The sequence below is a fragment of the Anomaloglossus baeobatrachus genome, chromosome 11 (assembly GCF_048569485.1).
Source record: "Anomaloglossus baeobatrachus isolate aAnoBae1 chromosome 11, aAnoBae1.hap1, whole genome shotgun sequence".
NCBI classification, from domain to species: domain Eukaryota; kingdom Metazoa; phylum Chordata; class Amphibia; order Anura; family Aromobatidae; genus Anomaloglossus; species Anomaloglossus baeobatrachus.
Window position 1 is genome coordinate 157,909,445 of NC_134363.1, and position 19,317 is coordinate 157,928,761.

The following is a 19,317-nucleotide window of genomic DNA, read 5'->3' on the forward strand; positions in this document are numbered from 1 at the left end:
TCTACTGTATACAGAGGTGTGATCAGTCATTATACAGGAGGAGAAGGTAAGATGTAATATATCACATTGTAATTAGATCATTTCATCTACTGTAGATAAAGGTGTTATCAGTCATTGTACAGGAGAGGGAGGAGGTGAGCTGTGACATCCTCTGTTGTGATTGGTGAACCTATAATCTACTGTATATAGAGGTTATCAGTCATTGGAGTAGGTGAGCTTTGACATCATTATTGTGAATAATGGAGACTTTATTATCTACTGTATAGAGAGGTGTTATCTGTCATTATTCAGGATAGGGTGGAGGTGAGCTGTTAGATCACTTATTATGATTGATGGATCCTTTACTGTATATAGAGGTATAAGTAATTGTACAGGAGGAGGAGGTGAGCTCCAACATCACCTATTGTGATTGGTGGATCCTGTGTTATCTACAGTATATAGAGGAGTTACTAGTCATTGTACAGTAGAGGGAGGAGGTGAGCTGTGACATCATCTATTGTGATTGGTGAATCCTTTATCTACCGAATATAGAGGTGTTATCAGTCATTGTACAGGAGGAGGTGAGCTGTGAAGTTTTTCTTTTACACATAGCATTTTTTTTGACTACAGAAAAAAAGAAGACTGTGAAAATGAAGAATAAAGGGTGTTCGGGTTTGGTTGGGTTCGCAGTCCAAATTAATGTATTTCATTTTTTTTCCCTAATATGAATAAACAGCCCATGGATGTCATCTATTTTGCATCCGTGTGATCAGGCTCCGACTGGCCCAACGGAGAACAGGTGAATCCCCTGGTAAGCCCCCTTACAGGAGTGGGACCCCACCCCTCTATATCAGCTGTAGTTGGCACAATACACGTGATTCTCTATGTACAGACAAAATAAGCGTTTACCTTTCATTCAAAAAACTACCCAATATATTACTATATAGAAGCATAAGTAAATTTGTGAATGCGTATCTATATATATAATTGCCTTATTCTGTCTGTCTGTCTGTCTGTCTGTCTTGCTCCAAAATTGTGTCCTTACGGTGACACAAAGCTGATTGGCCGCTGGGCTTGCCATGGCCCCGCCCCCCCCGCACGGATTGGCCGCTCGCCCAGGCTGCGCCCCCACACGGATTGGCCGGCCGCTCGCCCAGGCTCCGCCCCCCCACAGATTGGCCTCTCGCCCCGGCACCCTGCAGGCATTGGCAACTCGGCCACGCCCCGCCCTCCTCACGCAATGCACGCTAGCTCTGGCCCCGCCCCCCCCACGCATTCCCCGAACCGACACGGTCACGGAGCCACGACTACCAGGTGAGTACTGTACCCCTGGGAGCCCACATCAGCGTACGCCGCCAACCCAGCCGACACATACCCTCGCATTGCTGGGGCTGGCCGGCATATGCTGGTGTGGGCTCCCGTGCGAGCGGGGGACGAGATACGCTGGTAACCATGGTAGCATAGTTACCAGCGCATCAAGGTCCTGCAGCGGCAGAACATACACACACGCACGCACATAACAACAGACACACACACACATCAGATCATACTCACTCTCACACACACCTCACACACACATCACATCGCATCCACACACTCACAACATCCTTGGATATCGCTTGCTTCTCGGCGGCGATACTGTGCTGTGAGCTTCCAGGACCTGCCGGAGGATCACATGGCCAGAAGCATGTGGTATCTCCGGATGTTGTGAGTATGAGCGCGTATGTGCAATATCGTCAATGTGTGTGTGTGTGAGTGTATGCGATCGGGTGTGTGTGTGTGAGTGTATGCGATCGGGTGTGTGTGAGTGTATGCGATCGAGTGTGTGTGAGTGTATGCGATCGGGTGTGTGTGAGTGTATGCGATCGGGTGTGTGTGAGTGTATGCGATCGGGTGTGTGTGGGTGTGTGTGAGTGTATGCGATCGGATCTGTGAGTGTCGGCAGAGGAGCACGGCGTGCTGGAGGAGGCTGGGAGGAGAGAGGCTGATCCTGGGGAAGGCTGGGATGGGGAGGCTGAGAGAAGAGAGGCTGATGCTGGGGGAGGCTGAGGCTGGGGTAGGCTGGGAGGAGAGAGGCTGATGCTGGGGACCGAAAAGGCTGATGCTGGGAGGAGAGAGGCTGATGCTGGGGGAGGCTGAGGCTGGGGTAGGCTGGGAGGAGAGAGGCTGATGCTGGGAGGAGAGAGGCTGATGCTGGGAGGAGAGAGGCTGATGCTAGGAACAAAAAAGGCTGATGCTGGGAGGAGAGAGGCTGATGCTGGGGGAGGCTGAGGCTGGGGTAGGCTGGGAGGAGAGAGGCTGATGCTGGGAAGAGAGAGGCTAATGCTGGGAGGAGAGAGGCTGATGCTGGGGGAGGCTGAGGCTGGGAGGAGAGAGGCTGATGCTGGGAGGAGAGAGGCTGATGCTGGGGGAGGCTGAGGCTGGGGTAGGCTGGGAGGAGAGAGGCTGATGCTGGGAGGAGAGAGGCTGATGCTAGGAACAGAAAAGGCTGATGCTGGGAGGAGAGAGGCTGATGCTAGGGACAGAAAAGGCTGATGCTGGGAGGAGAGAGGCTGATGCTGGGAGGAGAGAGGCTGATGCTAGGGACAGAAAAGGCTGATGCTGGGAGGAGAGAGGCTGATGCTGGGAGGAGAGAGGCTGATGCTGGGGACAGAAAAGGCTGATGCTGGGAGGAGAGAGGCTGATGCTGGGATGACAGAGGCTGATGCTGGGGACAGAGGCTGATGCTGGGGACAGAGAGGCTGATGCTGGGAGGAGAGAGGCTGATGCTGGGGACAGAGAGGCTGATGCTGGGAGGAGAGAGGCTGATGCTGCGGGTAGAGAGGCTGATGCTGGGAGGAGAGAGGCTGATGCTGCGGGTAGAGAGGCTGATGCTGGTGCAGCATGGGGGATGGAGCACGATGGGGGGTGCGCAGCATGGCGGATGGAGCACGTTTGGGAGTGCGCAGCATGGCGGATGGAGCACGTTTGGGAGTGCGCAGCATGGCGGATGGAGCACGTTTGGGAGTGCGCAGCATGGCGGATGGAGCACGTTTGGGAGTGCGCAGCATGGCGGATGGAGCACGTTTGGGAGTGCGCAGCATGGCGGATGGAGCACGTTTGGGATGCGCAGCATGGCGGATGGAGCACGTTTGGGAGTGCGCAGCATGGCGGATGGACCACGTTTGGGAGTGCGCAGCATGGCGGATGGAGCACGTTTGGGAGTGCGCAGCATGGCGGATGGAGCACGTTTGGGAGTGCGCAGCATGGCGGATGGAGCACGTTTGGGAGTGCGCAGCATGGCGGATGGAGCACGTTTGGGAGTGCGCAGCATGGCGGATGGAGCACGTTTGGGAGTGCGCAGCATGGCGGATGGAGCACGTTTGGGAGTGCGCAGCATGGCGGATGGAGCACGTTTGGGAGTGCGCAGCATGGGGGATGCAGCACGATGGGGAGTGCAGAATATGGCGGATTGAGCACGTTTGGGAGTGTGCAGCATGGCGGATGGACCACATTTGGGAGTGCGCAGCATGGCGGATGGAGCACGTTTGGGAGTGCGCAGCATGGCGGATGGAGCACGTTTGGGAGTGCGCAGCATGGGAGATGGAGCACGATGGGGGGTGCGCAGCATAGGGGATGGAGCACGATGGGGAGTGCGCTGCATGGGGGATGGAGCACGATGGGGAGTGCGGAGTATGGCGGATGGAGCACGTTTGGGAGTGCGCAGCATGGCGGATGGAGCACGTTTGGGAGTGCGCAGCATGGTGGATGGAGCACGTTTGGGAGTGCGCAGCATGGCGGATGGAGCACGATGGGGGGTGCGCAGCATAGGGGATGGAGCACGATGGGGAGTGCAGAGTATGGCGGATGGAGCACGTTTGGGAGTGCGCAGCATGGGGGATGCAGCACGATGGGGAGTGCAGAGTATGGCGGATGGAGCACGTTTGGGAGTGCGCAGCATGGGGGATGGACCACATTTGGGAGTGCGCAGCATGGCGGATGGAGCACGTTTGGGAGTGCGCAGCATGGGAGATGGAGCACGATGGGGGGTGCGCAGCATAGGGGATGGAGCACGATGGGGAGTGCGCTGCATGGGGGATGGAGCACGATGGGGAGTGCGGAGTATGGCGGATGGAGCACGTTTGGGAGTGCGCAGCATGGCGGATGGAGCACGTTTGGGAGTGCGCAGCATGGTGGATGGAGCACGTTTGGGAGTGCGCAGCATGGCGGATGGAGCACGTTTGGGAGTGCACAGCATGGGAGATGGAGCACGATGGGGGGTGCGCAGCATAGGGGATGGAGCACGATGGGGAGTGCGCTGCATGGGGGATGGAGCACGATAGGAAGTGCACACCTCCCCCCAACACACACACACACACACACACACACACGCGCGCGCACTGCACAACACACCACACACACACACACTGGGAACCACAAACAACTGCCCTACACAGACACCCACACACACAGACAACGCTGCACACACACAACACCCAACACACAAACACCGCGGCACACACAAATATACGCACATACCGCACAACACACATATTGCACAAAACATACCTCCCCCCAAAACACACCACACACACACAAACAGCGCAACACACAACGCTACAGACACACAGCGCTCCACAAACAACGCAACACACGCAACACACATACAACACCGCTCTCACCCCCCGCCACACCCAGACAACACCCAGAACATGTACAGCGCCCTACACAAACACTTGGTAACTACACACAACAACATTTTTATATATATATATATATATATATATATATATATATATATATATATAACAAAAATCATACATGAACTACACAATACGTAAAATCTAGAATACCCGATGCGTAGAATCGGGCCACCTTCTAGTAATGTAATATTTGCATGTAGCGGATTAGTGGGCTCTCAGAGTCAATGTTACTGGTGGGCCCCTGACGCTTGAACCCGACATGGTGTGAGCTGTCCATTCAAATGCAAAAGTATTATTACGGTATATTTTTATTATACAAGTATAAATTTTAATATGTCTGTATGAAAGTGCAACCGATCACAGCAATCAGATAGGAAATGCACTGGCGTATTTCTCACCTGCGCGGCCTCTTGGCAGTTCATTCCCCACCTTCTTTTTCACATCTAAGATTTCAGTCTCAATTTGGGTCAGTTTAGTAGTAATCTCTTGCTGGCAAGTTTCTGGGAAGAAATATAATTAAACATCTTCATTCAACGGCTGATAACTATTCTTCCTGTTTGCATACAGTACCGCAGCACTCAACTCAGTTTTACAGGGGCTGTACTCTATTGAGTTCCCCATTGCTTCCATTATACTTGGGCATTTGAGTCACACCCGTCCAAGCATCCGACTGATGGTTACAAGCATCGAGCATGGTAGTGCCCACTCATCACTAGTTACGAGTACTGAGCACCCGAGCATGGTAGTGCCCGCTCATCACTAGTTACAAGTACCGAGCACCTGAGCATGGTAGTGCTCACTCATCACTAGTTACGAGTACCAAGCACCCGAGCATGGTAGTGCCCGCTCATCACTAGTTACGAGTACCGAGCACCTGAGCATGGTAGTGCCCACTCATCACTAGTTACGAGTACCGAGCACCTAAGCATGGTAGTGCTCACTCATCACTAGTTACGAGTACCGAGCAACCGAGCATGGTAGTGCCCACTCATCACTAGTTACGAGTACCGAGCACCTGAGCATGGTAGTGCTCACTCATCACTAGTTACGAGTACTGAGCACCCGAGCATGGTAGTGCCCGCTCATCACTAGTTACTAGTACTGAGCACCCAAGCATGGTAGTGCCCGCTCATCACTAGTTACTAGTACTGAGCACCCAAGCATGGTAGTGCTTGCTTATCACTAGTTACTAGTACTGAGCACCCGAGCATGGCAGTGCCCGCTCATCACTAGTTACTAGTGTGACGACATGGACTCTCATGGGTTAACGTTTCTTAACATTCATCCAGACAGGGTGATAGATTGTTTATAGACGTGGGATAAGTCCCTCATTGTTTTTACAAGACTCTTTTGGACTCATGTAATTGTGTTGGCCACTGAAAGCCAGACGTATTGTTCTCCAGACTTTTCCAGTAATCATTGTATTGTAGTTGTGTATTGCGAATGTTATTACCTTAGTAGCCATTGTCTAGTCGGTGACTCCCAGACTACATGTATACCCTCAGTCTTTCTGTACACATCATTTGGATGAACATTGTCCATGCAGCTTGAGATTCATCCAATGGGAGAGGCTCTCTTGTCCAACCGATCGATGAGGACGCAGTGTATCTAAGTGGAAGGCTGTGGCTATAAAAGGGACTTCTTTAAGCCACCAGGTTGTTGATGGATGCTGATGGATCCAGTCTAAGCTCTTTGGAGCTGACTCGAGGATCAGGATATCTTATGGCTTCAATCTAGGGACTCCGGTTCCGGTTGGAGACCATATCCACAGCCTAGGGATTTCGACTCCGGCTGCCAGGATTGTAACATCATACCAGGACTACCTAAGGAGGACACTCAGGTTGGGACAATCCGGTCACCTGGCTACAGACTTTACAGACCTCCCACAGCTTCCTAAATCCGGCGCTATTCCTTTCTCGGTGGGTGCCTGCCGAAAGCGGGGTGCTGCTAGATTGGAGTAAGCTGCCCTGGAAGCTCTGAGGCATGGACATTCTAAATCCCTGGTGAGCCAGCGGAAGGGTGAAACTCTGTTGTCTGTTACATTTGTGTGTTTTGCTGGTTATGTGTTATGTGCCGTTAATATTTTGGGGATCCAATAAAGTCTAATTATTGTGGTTCCCTCACCCTGTGTTGTCTGAGTAGTGTTACGCCCACGGTTAAGGAGGCCGGCGTTCAGTTGGGATGAGCCCTGGGCCATTCTGTCTTTCTAAAGGCGGCGGGTTTTAGTGGACGACAGCACCCACTGAGCCCCGTGTCTCCACAACTAGTACTGAACACCTGAGCATGGTAGTGCCCGCTCATCACTAGTTACGAGTACAGAGCACCTGAGCATGGTAGTGCCCACTCATCACTAGTTACGATTACACGAGCACCCGAGCATGGTAGTGCCCGCTCATCACTAGTTACCAGTACTGAGCACCCGAGCATGGTAGTGCTCACTCATCACTAGTTACGAGTACTGAGCACCCGAGCATGGTAGTGCCCGCTCATCACTAGTTACCAGTACTGAGCACCCGAGCATGGTAGTGCCCGCTCATCACTAGTTACGAGTACTGAGCACCCAAGCATGGTAGTGCCCGCTCATCACTAGTTACGAGTACTGAGCACCTGAGCATGGTAGTGCTCACTCATCACTAGTTACGAGTACTGAGCACCGAGCATGGTAGTGCTCGCTCTTCACAAGTTATGAGTACCGATCACCCGAGCATGGTAGTGCTCGTGTGCAGATAGTGAGGACTATGCAAGGCAGACTGCAGACAGGAGAAAAGTAACACTCGTCATAGTCTGTCAGCACAAGGGAAGAAAAAGGATGGACTGCAGAAGGAGAAATGACTCCATGAATGAAGCTGGGCTGATACAAGAGAGCTAGTGAAGTTAACAGAATCCAGCAAATATTACTCTGCATGAGAAAAGTCTGAAACTAGACTACAACCTGCAAAATCAGATGAAATTGCAGCATGAAACTTAGTAAAACTTTTAATTCAAAGGAACTACTCACAAGTAAAATAAAAATTTTTTTTGCAAAAAAGCGCACATTGCCTCTCATGCCCATTAGACTTGAAGGTGTAAGACAGTAGTCGTTTGGCATTACGCATCCTGTCACAGTCACAAGACTGGGGACTAAAGAGGCTAAGTAACTGAGGAAAACCTCACTGGCACACAGAGCCACACAGAAAAACCACACAGAGGTCACTTACCTTTTGACAATTTTACTCGGAAGGAAGAATGCACGGCGCGATCATTCAGGGGCTGCGTATGGCGATAATCATTACGTAACGTATGATTGTGCCAATCCAGCAATGTCCCCTCCAGCAATTTGATCTGCGGAGATTATAAAAGGATCAAATGGGAACAAATTGTGACAATCTAACTCAGTTGATTCCATAAAGCACTAAAAATTAACATGTAACATATGTAACAATATCCACTATAATATGGCTGTAGCCGTCCTGCTTCACTGATTACATAACTAAAGTCATCAGTAAGGAAGGAAGACAATAAATGCTGTTTGTAAACTTTTAAATAAGTTTTCTGGGATTTTATGATTAAAGTCTAACTGAGGTTACAGAATACAGAAATAATGTTATCTCTCATGTACACATTAGATAATATTATTTCTGTATCCTGCATTTCTTAGCACTTTTTCCAATACAGGCTGTGCTCACTAGACACTGCAGCCAGTGTGTTCTGCCTCTGTCTCCCTTCAGCATGTGTCCTCTCACTGCTTCTCTAATCCTCGCTGAAGGCAGATCTGTAGACATCTTTGAGCAATATTTGAGAGTGAATGGGCAGTAGTGATAGAATCACTATTATACCCTGCAAAAAACCTCAGGAATCATTGCTTAAATTAATCTTTGACAAGTAAGGTGTTACCTGATTATGAGAGAGGATGATATGTGAGTCAAATACGGTCCACAGCACATTCTCTGTACAGGGCGGAGTGGTGAGGGAGCCCTGGTACCGGTAATAATTGTCCAGGTCTTCAGGCAACATCGCCAAGGGGTTAATTGTCTTTATTTGAGTTTCTTGCCCTGAAGTAAGAAAAGCCAGATGGGTATTTGTAAAAGGAAACGCAAAAGAAGTGTGGTTGTTTGTGCGCAAGTGAGTGTGTGCTTGTGAGTGTGTGTGTGTGTGCGCGCGCGCGCGAGTGAGTGTGTGCTTGTGAGTGTGTGTGTGTGGTGTATGTGTGTGTGTGTGCGTGCGAGTGAGTGTGTGCATGGAAGTGAAAGTGTGCATCCGAGTAAATGTTTGCATGCAAGTGAATGAGTGTAAGCATGTGAGTGAATGTGAGTGCGAGTGATCATGTGTGTGTGTGAGTGAGTGTGACTATGCAAGTGAATGTGTGGGTGCGAGCGATTGCGTGCGTGAGGCTGAGTGTAAGCATGTGAGTGAATGTGTGAGTGCGAGTGATCATGTGTTTGTGAGTAAGCGAGTGAATGTGTGAGTGCGAGTACGTTTGCATGCGAGTGATAGTGTGCATGCGAGTGTAAGCATGTGACTGAATGTGTGTTTTCAAGTGATCATGTGTGTGTGTGAGTGAGTGTGTGTGAATACCTTGAGCTTCAGGCTGATACATTTTATCAGAGCAGGAAAAATGTAACAAACTAAAGGCCGCTTTACACGCTGCGATATCAGTACCAATATCGCAGAGTGGGTACCCACCCCCATCTGTTGTGCGACACGGGCAAATCTCTGCCCGTGCTGCACAACATTGCCCGGACCCGTCACATGTACTTACCTGCACGGCGACGTCGCTGTGACCGGTAAACCGCCTCCTTTCTAAGGGGGCGATTCGTTTAGCGTCACAGCGACGTCACAGCAGTGTCACTGGACCGCCGCCCAATAGAAGCGGAGGGGCGGAGATGAGCAGGAAAAACATCCCGCCCACCTCCTTCCTTCGCATAGCGGCCGGGAGGCAGGTAAGGAGAGCTTCCTCGTTCCTGCGGTGTCACATGGAGCGATGTGTGCTGCCGCAGGAACGAGGAACAACTTCGTTACTGCTGCAGTAACGATAATTGAGAATGGACCCCCATGTCACCGATAAGCGATTTTGCACGTTTTTGCAACGATGCAAAATCGCTCATAGGTGTCACACGCAACGGCATCGCTAATGCGGCCGGATGTGCGTCACCAATTCCGTGACCCCAACGAGTTCGCATTAGCGATGTCGCAGCGTGTAAAGCCCCCCTCCATTCACCATTTACAAGTCCAGTCTTTATTTCCATTGTTAGGTTGGAGAGCAAAAAACGGAAATTAAACATTAATTTCCTGGACCAATTCACTAGAATTGGTCTTAACATGCCCTCCATTTGCATCCGTCCTGTCCTAACGCCTCCTTTTTTTTGCATTGCGTGTGCCCAGAACATTAGAGGTGGTAATGGACACCTTTAGCAAAAATGGATCCGTTCAAAACAGAACAAATACAGATTCAGAAAGGGAAACCAAAGTATCTATTTTTAAGTGGATCAAGGTTTCACTTTAAAGGGAACCTGTCATTTAGGCAGGGATTAGAAATATGCACCCAGAACTGCCCGTGGTCCTGGCTGCATATTACCCCTGACAGGTTCCCTTTAAAAACACCAACTGTGGTTTACATTTTTCATCCTCGTGGATCAATTTTTGTATGTCTTTTTTTTTTTCTTTTTTAAGTTCAGTTTTCATCCGTTTGTAATGGGTTCAGGACACATAATCAGAACCTAAAAGGCGGCCACAACATGTGCACCCAAACATTGGAGAGTAGTGTGTAAAGGGTACTCAGCTACACATAATGTGCATCTTTTATGTACAAATCAGTTGAAATTGACTTTATTTTTCAACTGGAGGTTGTTGTATGGAAAAGAATAGTCTACTATGTTATTCCATGCATTCTTTTTTTTAATGTATAGCTACGAACACCAGCCAGATGTAAGCCAGAAAGACACTGGATCCCTTCCTGACACTGTAAGACTATGGAGACATAGCTTTCCCAGAATACTGACTAAAGATAGAGAAAAAGCATAACGGCAACCTAGGAGAGCTCCACTTATTTTATATATATATATATACACACACACACATATATGTATATATATATATATATACACACATATATATGTATATATATTGATTTTTATATAGCGCTAACATTTTCCGCAGCACTTTACATACATCAGGAACACTGTCCCCATTGGGGCTCACAATCTAAATTCCCTATCTGTATGTCTTTGGAATGTGGGAGGAAACTGGAGAACCCGGAGGAAACCCACTTAAACACGGGGAGAACATACAAACTCTTTACAGATGTTGTCCCTAGTGGGATTTGAACCCAGGACCCCAGCACTGCAAGACTTCAGTGCTAACCACTGAGCCACCGCAAGACTGCAGTGCTAACCACTGAGCCACCACAAGACTGCAGTGCTAACCACTGAGCCACTGTGCCGCCAACTATATAGCATCATTATATACTTACTAGGTTATGATGGCTATGGCTATGTAACCCATTAGCACAAATATTAGCTGATGAATAGGATGTGAGGGTTTGGTGCATCAATACCTGCATATCGAATCTTGGCTAGCTTGGAAATTACTTCACTGTAATAAGTGTTTTCAAAATTGCCATCCTGAAAATAAAGATAAAAAAAGGATTATGGAAGTCGCATTGCTCATACTTGCAACATAGGTGTAGAGCCGGATATATCGACAATGCTAGACCCCAATGAATTACAATGGGATGTTTCATGTTCCATTGCTTTGACAGGAAAACATACAATTTAGCATTAACTTTTACAATCAAGTCTAGATATGAACTGGGCACATATTGGATAATATCCTCATAAATTGTTCAATGCTGATTATTACAGCCGGTGCCAACACTGCATTGACAGTCTACAGGCTACCATAAACTGCGGATATAAGGCTTGGGTCACACAACCATATTTTCTCCGATTATCAGCGTTTGATCACAGTCTGATCAGAGTGGGATCTGTTTTTCTCGGAGGTATAGAATAATAAAAAAGAGAGTTTTGACACCTTCTCCATTATTGTTGCTTTGGGAAAATAAGACCCAACACAGATGTCATCCGAGTGCGGTCCTGATCCTTGGAGGTAAATAGAGCATATTGCGATTTTCTTAATTTGACCAGTTGGTTGTGTACTACTTCATTGAATAACATTGGTCCGAATGGGAACCGGTTTTTGTTTTTTTTTGTTGGATAGCTCTCAGATCGAAAATACATTCAACTGCACAAGTCCTAATGCAAAGACATTTAATTGGAATTCCTGTTATATAATTGTAATGGAGATTATATGTCATGGGATACATTAAAGTAGCTTTTGGTGCAATAGATCGCCTGCCATTACATTAGATTAGTGGGTAGTCCAACCTCCAGGTCCCTAACAATCTGTAGGACAAATAAGCCTTTATGGATTGGCTCCACCATACATTCAACTGTGCCTGGTACCAGCCTCAAACAGTACCCGGCACAGTCACTTACATCCGTGCCGGTTTACCTGGATATACAATACATTGGAAATGGTGTACAATCTTAAAGGTGTAGTCCGTTGAAAACAATCATCACTTATTCGCAGGATAGGCAACTAACTGGTTGGTGGAGGTCCCTCTGCCTGGACTCCCGCAGTGCAGAATCTTTATGGAGGACAGCTGAGCTTTTAGCCATGTTACAAAATTGAGCAGCAGGTTGGACGCCCGACTTCCGCTCTAGCTGCCGGAAAAATCTGGAGTGTAGTGCTAGACAGCCTCATAAGGAATAAATGGAGCGGTAATGGTGGAATATGTGCACAGCGGCTTTATTTCAATGAGGATAAATTGCCCTATTCTGTCAATTATTACAGGTCTCACCGAATTATAAAGGTACCGTCACACTAAGCAACATCGCTAGCAACATCGCTGCTGAGGCACAACTTGCTAGCGATGTTGCTGTGTGTGACCTCCAGCAACAACCTGGCCCCTGCTGTGAGGTCGTTGGTTGTTGCTGAATGTCCTGGGCCATTTTTTAGTTGTTGCTGTCCTGCTGTGAAGCACAGATCGCTGTGTGTGACAGCGAGACAGCAACAACTAAATGTGCAGGCAGCAGGAGCTGCCTTCTGCGGACGCTGGTAACCACGGTAAACATCGGGTAACCAAGAAGCACTTACCTTGGTTACCCGATATTTACCTTCGTTACCAGCGTCCGCCGCTCTCAGCTGTCAGTGCCGGCTCCCTACTCCCTGCACACATAGCAGAGTACACATCAGGTAATTAACCCCATGTGTACTGTAGCTAGGAGTGCAGGGAACAGGGAGCCGGCACTGGCAGTGTGAGAGCGGCGGACGCTGGTAACGAAGGTAAATATTGGGTAACCAAGGTAAGGGCTTCTTGGTTACCCGATGTTTACCGTGGTTACCAGCGTCCGCAGAAGCCGGCTCCCTGCTGCCTGCACACGTAGCAGAGTACACATCGGGTAATTAACCCGATGTGTACTGTGGCTAGGTGTGCAGGGAGCCAGCGCTAAGCGGTGTGCGCTGGTAACCAAGGTAAATATCGGGTTGGTTACCCGATATTTACCTTGGTTACCAAGTGCAGCATGCTTCCACGTGTAGCGACGCTCCAGCGATCCCTGCCAGGTCAGGTTGCTGGTGGGATCGCTGGAGCGTCGCTTAAGGCGGCTTTACACGCTACGACATCGCTAATGCGAACTCGTTGGGGTCACGGAATTGGTGCCGCACATCCAGCCGCATTAGCGATGCCGTTGCGTGTGACACCGATGAGCGATTTTGGATCGTTGCAAAAACGTGCAAAATCGCTCATCAGTGACATGGGGGTCCATTCTCAAAATCATTACTGCAGCAGTAACGAAGTTGTTCCTCGTTCCTGCGGCAGCACACATCGCTGCGTGTGACGCCGCAGGAACGAGGAAGCTCTCCTTACCTGCCTCCCGGCCACAATGCGGAAGGAAGGAGGTGGGTGGGATGTTACGTCCCGCTCATCTCCGCCCCTCCGCTGCTATTGGGCGGCGGTTCAGTGACGCTGCTGTGACGTCACTGTGACGCCGCACAGACCGCCCCCTTAGAAAGGAGGCGGTTCGCCGGTCACAGCGACGTCGCCGGGCAGGAAAGTATGTGTGACGGGTCTGCGCGATGTTGTGCGGCACGGGCAGCGATTTGCCCGTGTCGCACAACAAATGGGGCGGGTACCCACATTAGCGATATCGGTACCGATATCACAGTGTGTAAAGTGGCCTTTAGTGTGACATCTCACCAGTGACCTCCTAGCAACTTACCAGCGATCCCAATCAGGTTGTATCGTTGTTGGGATCGCTGGTAAGTTGTTTAGTGTGACTGGGCCTTAAGTTATCACCTATATTTAGGATTGGCGATAATGGGATTGTCTGGTGACATCTTATTCCAATCACAGACCTCAGCTGAAGAATAGGACATTATCACTTCCAGATCAAAGAGTATAGAGTAGAGGAGTATGGATTTTACCATCTTCTCTAACCTTTCTTCCCTTTAAAGGGAACCTGTCACCAGATTTGGTGACTATAAGCTGCGGCCACCACCAGTGAGCCCTTATATACAGCATTCTAGAATACTGTATATAAGAGCTCAGGCTGCTGTGTAGGACATAAAAAAACACTTTTATAATACTCGCCTAGGGGGTTGTCCAGTCCAATGGGTGTCGCTGCTCTCCGGTCCGGCGCCTCCTCTCTCCGGTTCTATGGGTGTCACTTCTCTCCAGTCTGGCGCCTCCTCTCTCTGCTCCAGCGCCTCCTCTCTGCGGTGATCTCCGTCCTCCTTCTTCTGAGGCCCATGTGCATTATGCGTCTTACTTCATGCACACAGGCCGGCATTAAGATCCTGTGCAGGAGCACTTTGATCTACCCAGCTCAGGGTAGATCAAAGTACTGTAGTGCGCATGCGCGGGCGGTCTTTAACCTTTCCTCGAACCTACGCATTACTGTAATTTGATCTGCGGGGTAAAGTAAAGAGAAGTGCTCATGCGCAGGAGCGCAATGTTGACTTGTGTGGGTGACGTAAGCGCGTTATCCACATGTGGCTGGGTAGAAGGAGGACGGAGATCACCGCAGAGAGGAGGCGCCGGACTGAAGAGCTGCATCATCCATCGGAACGGAAAGCAGTGACACCCATCGGACCGGACCGCTCCCCTAGGTGAGTATTATAAAAGTGTTTTTTTACATTCTACAGCGCGGCCTGGGCTCTTATATATAGTATTCTCGAATGCTGTATATAAGGGATCACTGGTGGTGGCCGCAGCTTATAGTTGCCAAATCTGGTGCTAGGTTCCCTTTAAGGAAAATTTAACCTGGTGCTTTTCTGAGCGATTCACTTAATTTACCATTTCAACAACTGAGAAGATTTTATTTTATTTCGTGACTTACCACATACAGGAAAGCAAGTACGGCGAGGCCGTTGGGCTTGTCTTTGGCCTCATCAAAGCTCTTGTATAATTCGGAGTTATAGTGCACAATATGCAGCTGTGGGGATAAGTAATGAGATATTAGCTTCCAGAACAAGTATCCTATTTTCCTTGGGTATGCACCACACATGAAGCACCCACCTCGGCCATGTATCTCATACCATCAACAGTGTGCTCCGAGCCGCTGGTCTCCAGATCCATGCCGCCCCAGTGCAGGTGCATTTGGTCCGCAGTGTACTCGTGCGGAAGACCCTTTGCAATTTTCATTGTGGGTGGAAGTTCAATTTGCACTGTGCGTTTCAAGAAAACAAAAGAGGATAAAATAAGCTTTATTGTTTCTCTCCACTGTAATGATAAAATTACATTTTTCCATTAATGCTCCTCTTTTCCACCCTCCTGTATGAGCCAAAGATAGCAGTCACAGGGCCGATAAAACTTTTACACTTATTTTAAATGGTATATGGGTTTTTTGGGAGCTTCAGGTAATACGTGTGGAAGGAAGAAATCATACAGGCAAGTGTCAATAGGAAAATAGAGATTTAAAGGGACTGAAAAGCGGCTGTACATTTGACATGATTAGTCATTCTACCTGGTGTCCTCCTTTTGCCTCCTGCTGAATCCTAAACTCAGATTGGCGCTCAGTTTCTCTTGTTTCCAAAAGATGTGGAGAATACAGTGTTGAGTCCAAACCATGCCTTTGCTATTTTACCTATTCCATAACACAGGAAAGGCAGGGGAGGCGAGATTTGTCCTTCTACTTCACTCCCCGTGACAATGGAGGAACAAAATATCATATACTGCACGCTCATCCTTAAAGATAGTAGATGAAAAAAAGAAGGCGGAGTTGGATTCTCTTTGCACACATTTTTGTGTATATTTATTAGTACAGTGAAAAAGAGGATATGGGACGTTTCGGCCTAATTTTGCGGCCTTTTTCACGCCAAATCACTGTGTGACATTCAAAGAGGGTACACTTGTATAGGTGGAGTGGAGCCTCCTCTGTGTGCCGCCTTCCCAGGTTAAGGCTGTGTGCTCCACTCCACCTATACAAGTGTACCCTCTTTGAATGTCACACAGTGATTTGGCGTGGGATATCAAAGTGTAGACTGGAGGAAAAACGGGTTTAAAAACCGCGCTAGGAAACCACGAGCAAGGATGTAAATGAATATTTTTCTTTTATTTAGATAATTCCAACGCGTTTCGGAGACCCATCTGTCTCCTTCCTCAGGGAAAAAGAATCTTACAGTCAATGAGGAGTTGTCCTTATAAATAAGGACAACTCCTCATTGACTGTAAGATTCTTTTTCCCTGAGGAAGGAGACAGATGGGTCTCCGAAACGCGTTGGAATTATCTAAATAAAAGAAAAATATTCATTTACATCCTTGCTCGTGGTTTCCTAGCGCGGTTTTTAAACCCGTTTTTCCTCCAGTCTACACTTTGATATCCTTTGCTCAGACACGGGGCCGCTGCTGAACCACTAAAGCACTCATCCACGTTCTCTAAGGGGTTGTGACTGGCACAACCCAGCCAGGTGAGTGTGTTTTAACCCTTTTTCCCTCTGCCCTGTAAATCGGGTAAGACCCTATTGCGCCTTTTCTCTCCTACTACAGCTTCTCTTCAGTGATTTGGCGTGAAAAAGGCCGCAAAATTAGGCCGAAACGTCCCATGTCCTCTTTTTCACTGTACTACCGTAATAAATATACACAAATTTGTGCAAAGAGAATCCAACTCCGCCTTCTTTTTTTCATCTATTATCTTTAAGGATGAGAGTGTAGTATATGATATTTTGACTTCCAATTGGACCACAGTCCTCTTACTTGCACCTCAAGAAAACCCTTTTTTTTGGGCAGTGTGCACACCATACATCTTGTTTATTTTTTTACAATGGAGGAACAGACTGCTGATCTGAGCAGAACACAGTCTAACATCCAGTGACATATAGAAGATGTGACCCAGTTATGAGCCATTATGTTTTATAACTGGGTCACTTTCTTTTTTAGGATGCTCTCATACCAGAAAGAGGGATCGCTGGTACATCACGGAATATGTTGCTTATCTATGATGCTTTTATTAACAATTTTAATTAAATGTGCAGTGAAAACCTACATATGAATCGTGATGAGCGGGCACTACCATGCTCAGGTGCTCTGTACTCGTAACTAATGATGAGCGGGCACTACCATGCTCGGGTGCACAGTACTGGTAACTAATGATGAGCGGGCACTACCATGCTCGGGTGCACAGTACTGGTAAGTAGTGATGAGTGAGCACTACCATGCTCGGGTGCTCTGTACTCGTAACTAGTGATGAGTGAGCACTACCATGCTCAGGTGCTCAGTACTCGTAACTAGTGATGAGCGGGCACTACCATGCTCATGTGCTCAGTACTCGTAACTAGTGATGAGCGGGCACTACCATGCTCTGGTGCTCAGTACTCGTAACTAGTAATGAGTGAGCACTACCATGCTCAGGTGCTCAGTACTACGGCAGTAACTAGTGATGAGCGGGCACTACCATGCACAGGTGCTCTGTACTCGTAACTAGTTATGGGTGAGTGTGGCGCCCCTGAGGCTTCCATCGCCACAGAACATTGCACCCCATCCAGCGGTGTGATGCCCCATTCTGGGTGAGGAAAGGAGTGAACGCCGGTCCCCTGGTAAATCTACACAGCACCCATTGTTAGGTACATACTGGGACCAGGGACAGTGGCAGTAACCCTCCCATGCTGCATGCTGGGAGGGGCCGTAAGACCCATCCCTGCTCCTATAGGGTACAGCTTAGCAACTGGGGAGGTGGGAGGAGCCACCAGAGAGCAGTCAAGGAAAGGAAGGTCAAGTTAGTTTCAGTTTACCTCAGAGAGTGAGAGAGTGAGGAGACAGCATGTAGCTGTGAAAGAGAAAGGAGCTCTGTGAGCTCAGAGTGTCCGCACAGAGAAAGCAACAGAAGAAAGAGAGAGAGTGGGGAAGGAGGAGGAGGTCTGCAGGAGGCAGGCAAGGAGGAGAGAAGGAAAGAGAGCTCTAGTCAGTCAGGACCTGAGAAGAAGAAAGAGACGCTTCCTGGTGAAGATCCTGGGACTCAGAGGGTCCAGGTGACACCAAGCAGAGAACAGAAGGGATTCCAGGGCCACGGGTAGCTGTAGAGCTGTTGTGGCCTGTTCCACAGGAACACCGGTGGAGGGATCAAGCTGCAACAGGGGACGGTCCCTAGAAACCGGAGGAGTGCAAAATCATCTCCAAACAGTAAAAGGCCCAGGGAAAGTTGTAAACTCCCCGGGCCACAGCCCACAGCAGAACCTCTAGAAAAGGGAGAATCATCCGACAGGTGACTCCCCAGCCTGGAGGCTGTAGTGGAGGCTGAGCAGGTTCATCCTAAAAGAGCTAGGCTTAGGAAGACAGCTGAAGACAGAGACACCTTAGAGAGAAGGGTACCGGTATTTACCCCAAGAATCACCCAGAAACGGCGGAGGTCCCTGACAGTGGGTTCCAGTCGTCTGAGGGCACCAGTGTGCGCATACCAGGACGTGTGAGTAAAGAACTTGAAACTGCACCCTTGGAGTGGTCTCTGTTATTTTATCTGCTTAGCCTTCCATTACACCATAGACTCTCACGAGCACCAACAGTGTGCCCCGGGGCATTGCTCCATCTGTGGGGAGCAGTACCATCATTGCTGCCACATCATCACCCCGGAGGCCTTACACAGCAGCGGCGGCTTAATAGCCGCATACCACAGGTGGCGTCACGAACACAAACTTTATTCATCACCAAGTCATCAGCCACATATTTAAAACTGACACCCACCAGGGCCACGGAGCCGGGCCCCGCCACCAGTGACTACCTCCGGACTAGTCCGGCCCGGCACCGGGTGTCCCATAGCCCTGGGGTGGGCGAGTCATGAGCACTACCATGCTCGGGTGCTCTGTACTCGTAACTAGTTATGGGTGAGCACTACCATGCTCAGGTGCTTGGTACTTGTAACGAGCAGTTGGATCCTCATACGGACTCAACTGTAATATCTGGGTATAATGGAAGTCAATGGGGGACTCAAGCATTTTTCCTTAATCTTCCCAAAAATGCTCGAGTTCCCCATTGATGTCCATTATACATATATATATATATATATATATATATATATATATATTGGCCCATCCAAGCATCTAACTGCTGGTTACGAGTACCGATTACCCAAGCATGGTAGTGCCCGCTCATCACTAGTTACGAGTACCCAAACATGGTAGTGCTCGC

At 48.9% G+C, this 19,317-nt stretch overlaps 1 protein-coding gene across 1 annotated transcript in view; it reads right to left on the minus strand.

Annotated features, from left to right (window-relative positions):
- Positions 1–19,317, minus strand: part of CA6 (carbonic anhydrase 6) — a 42,030-nt gene that overhangs the window by 3,352 nt on the left and 19,361 nt on the right. Inside the window, exons 3-8 of the mRNA XM_075328403.1 lie at positions 15,217–15,365; positions 15,038–15,133; positions 11,194–11,260; positions 8,535–8,692; positions 7,859–7,982; positions 5,060–5,161 (exon numbers count right to left, since the gene is read on the minus strand). Coding sequence (XP_075184518.1) covers positions 5,060–5,161; positions 7,859–7,982; positions 8,535–8,692; positions 11,194–11,260; positions 15,038–15,133; positions 15,217–15,365 — 696 coding nt within the window. The remainder of the gene's footprint in view (positions 1–5,059; positions 5,162–7,858; positions 7,983–8,534; positions 8,693–11,193; positions 11,261–15,037; positions 15,134–15,216; positions 15,366–19,317) is intronic.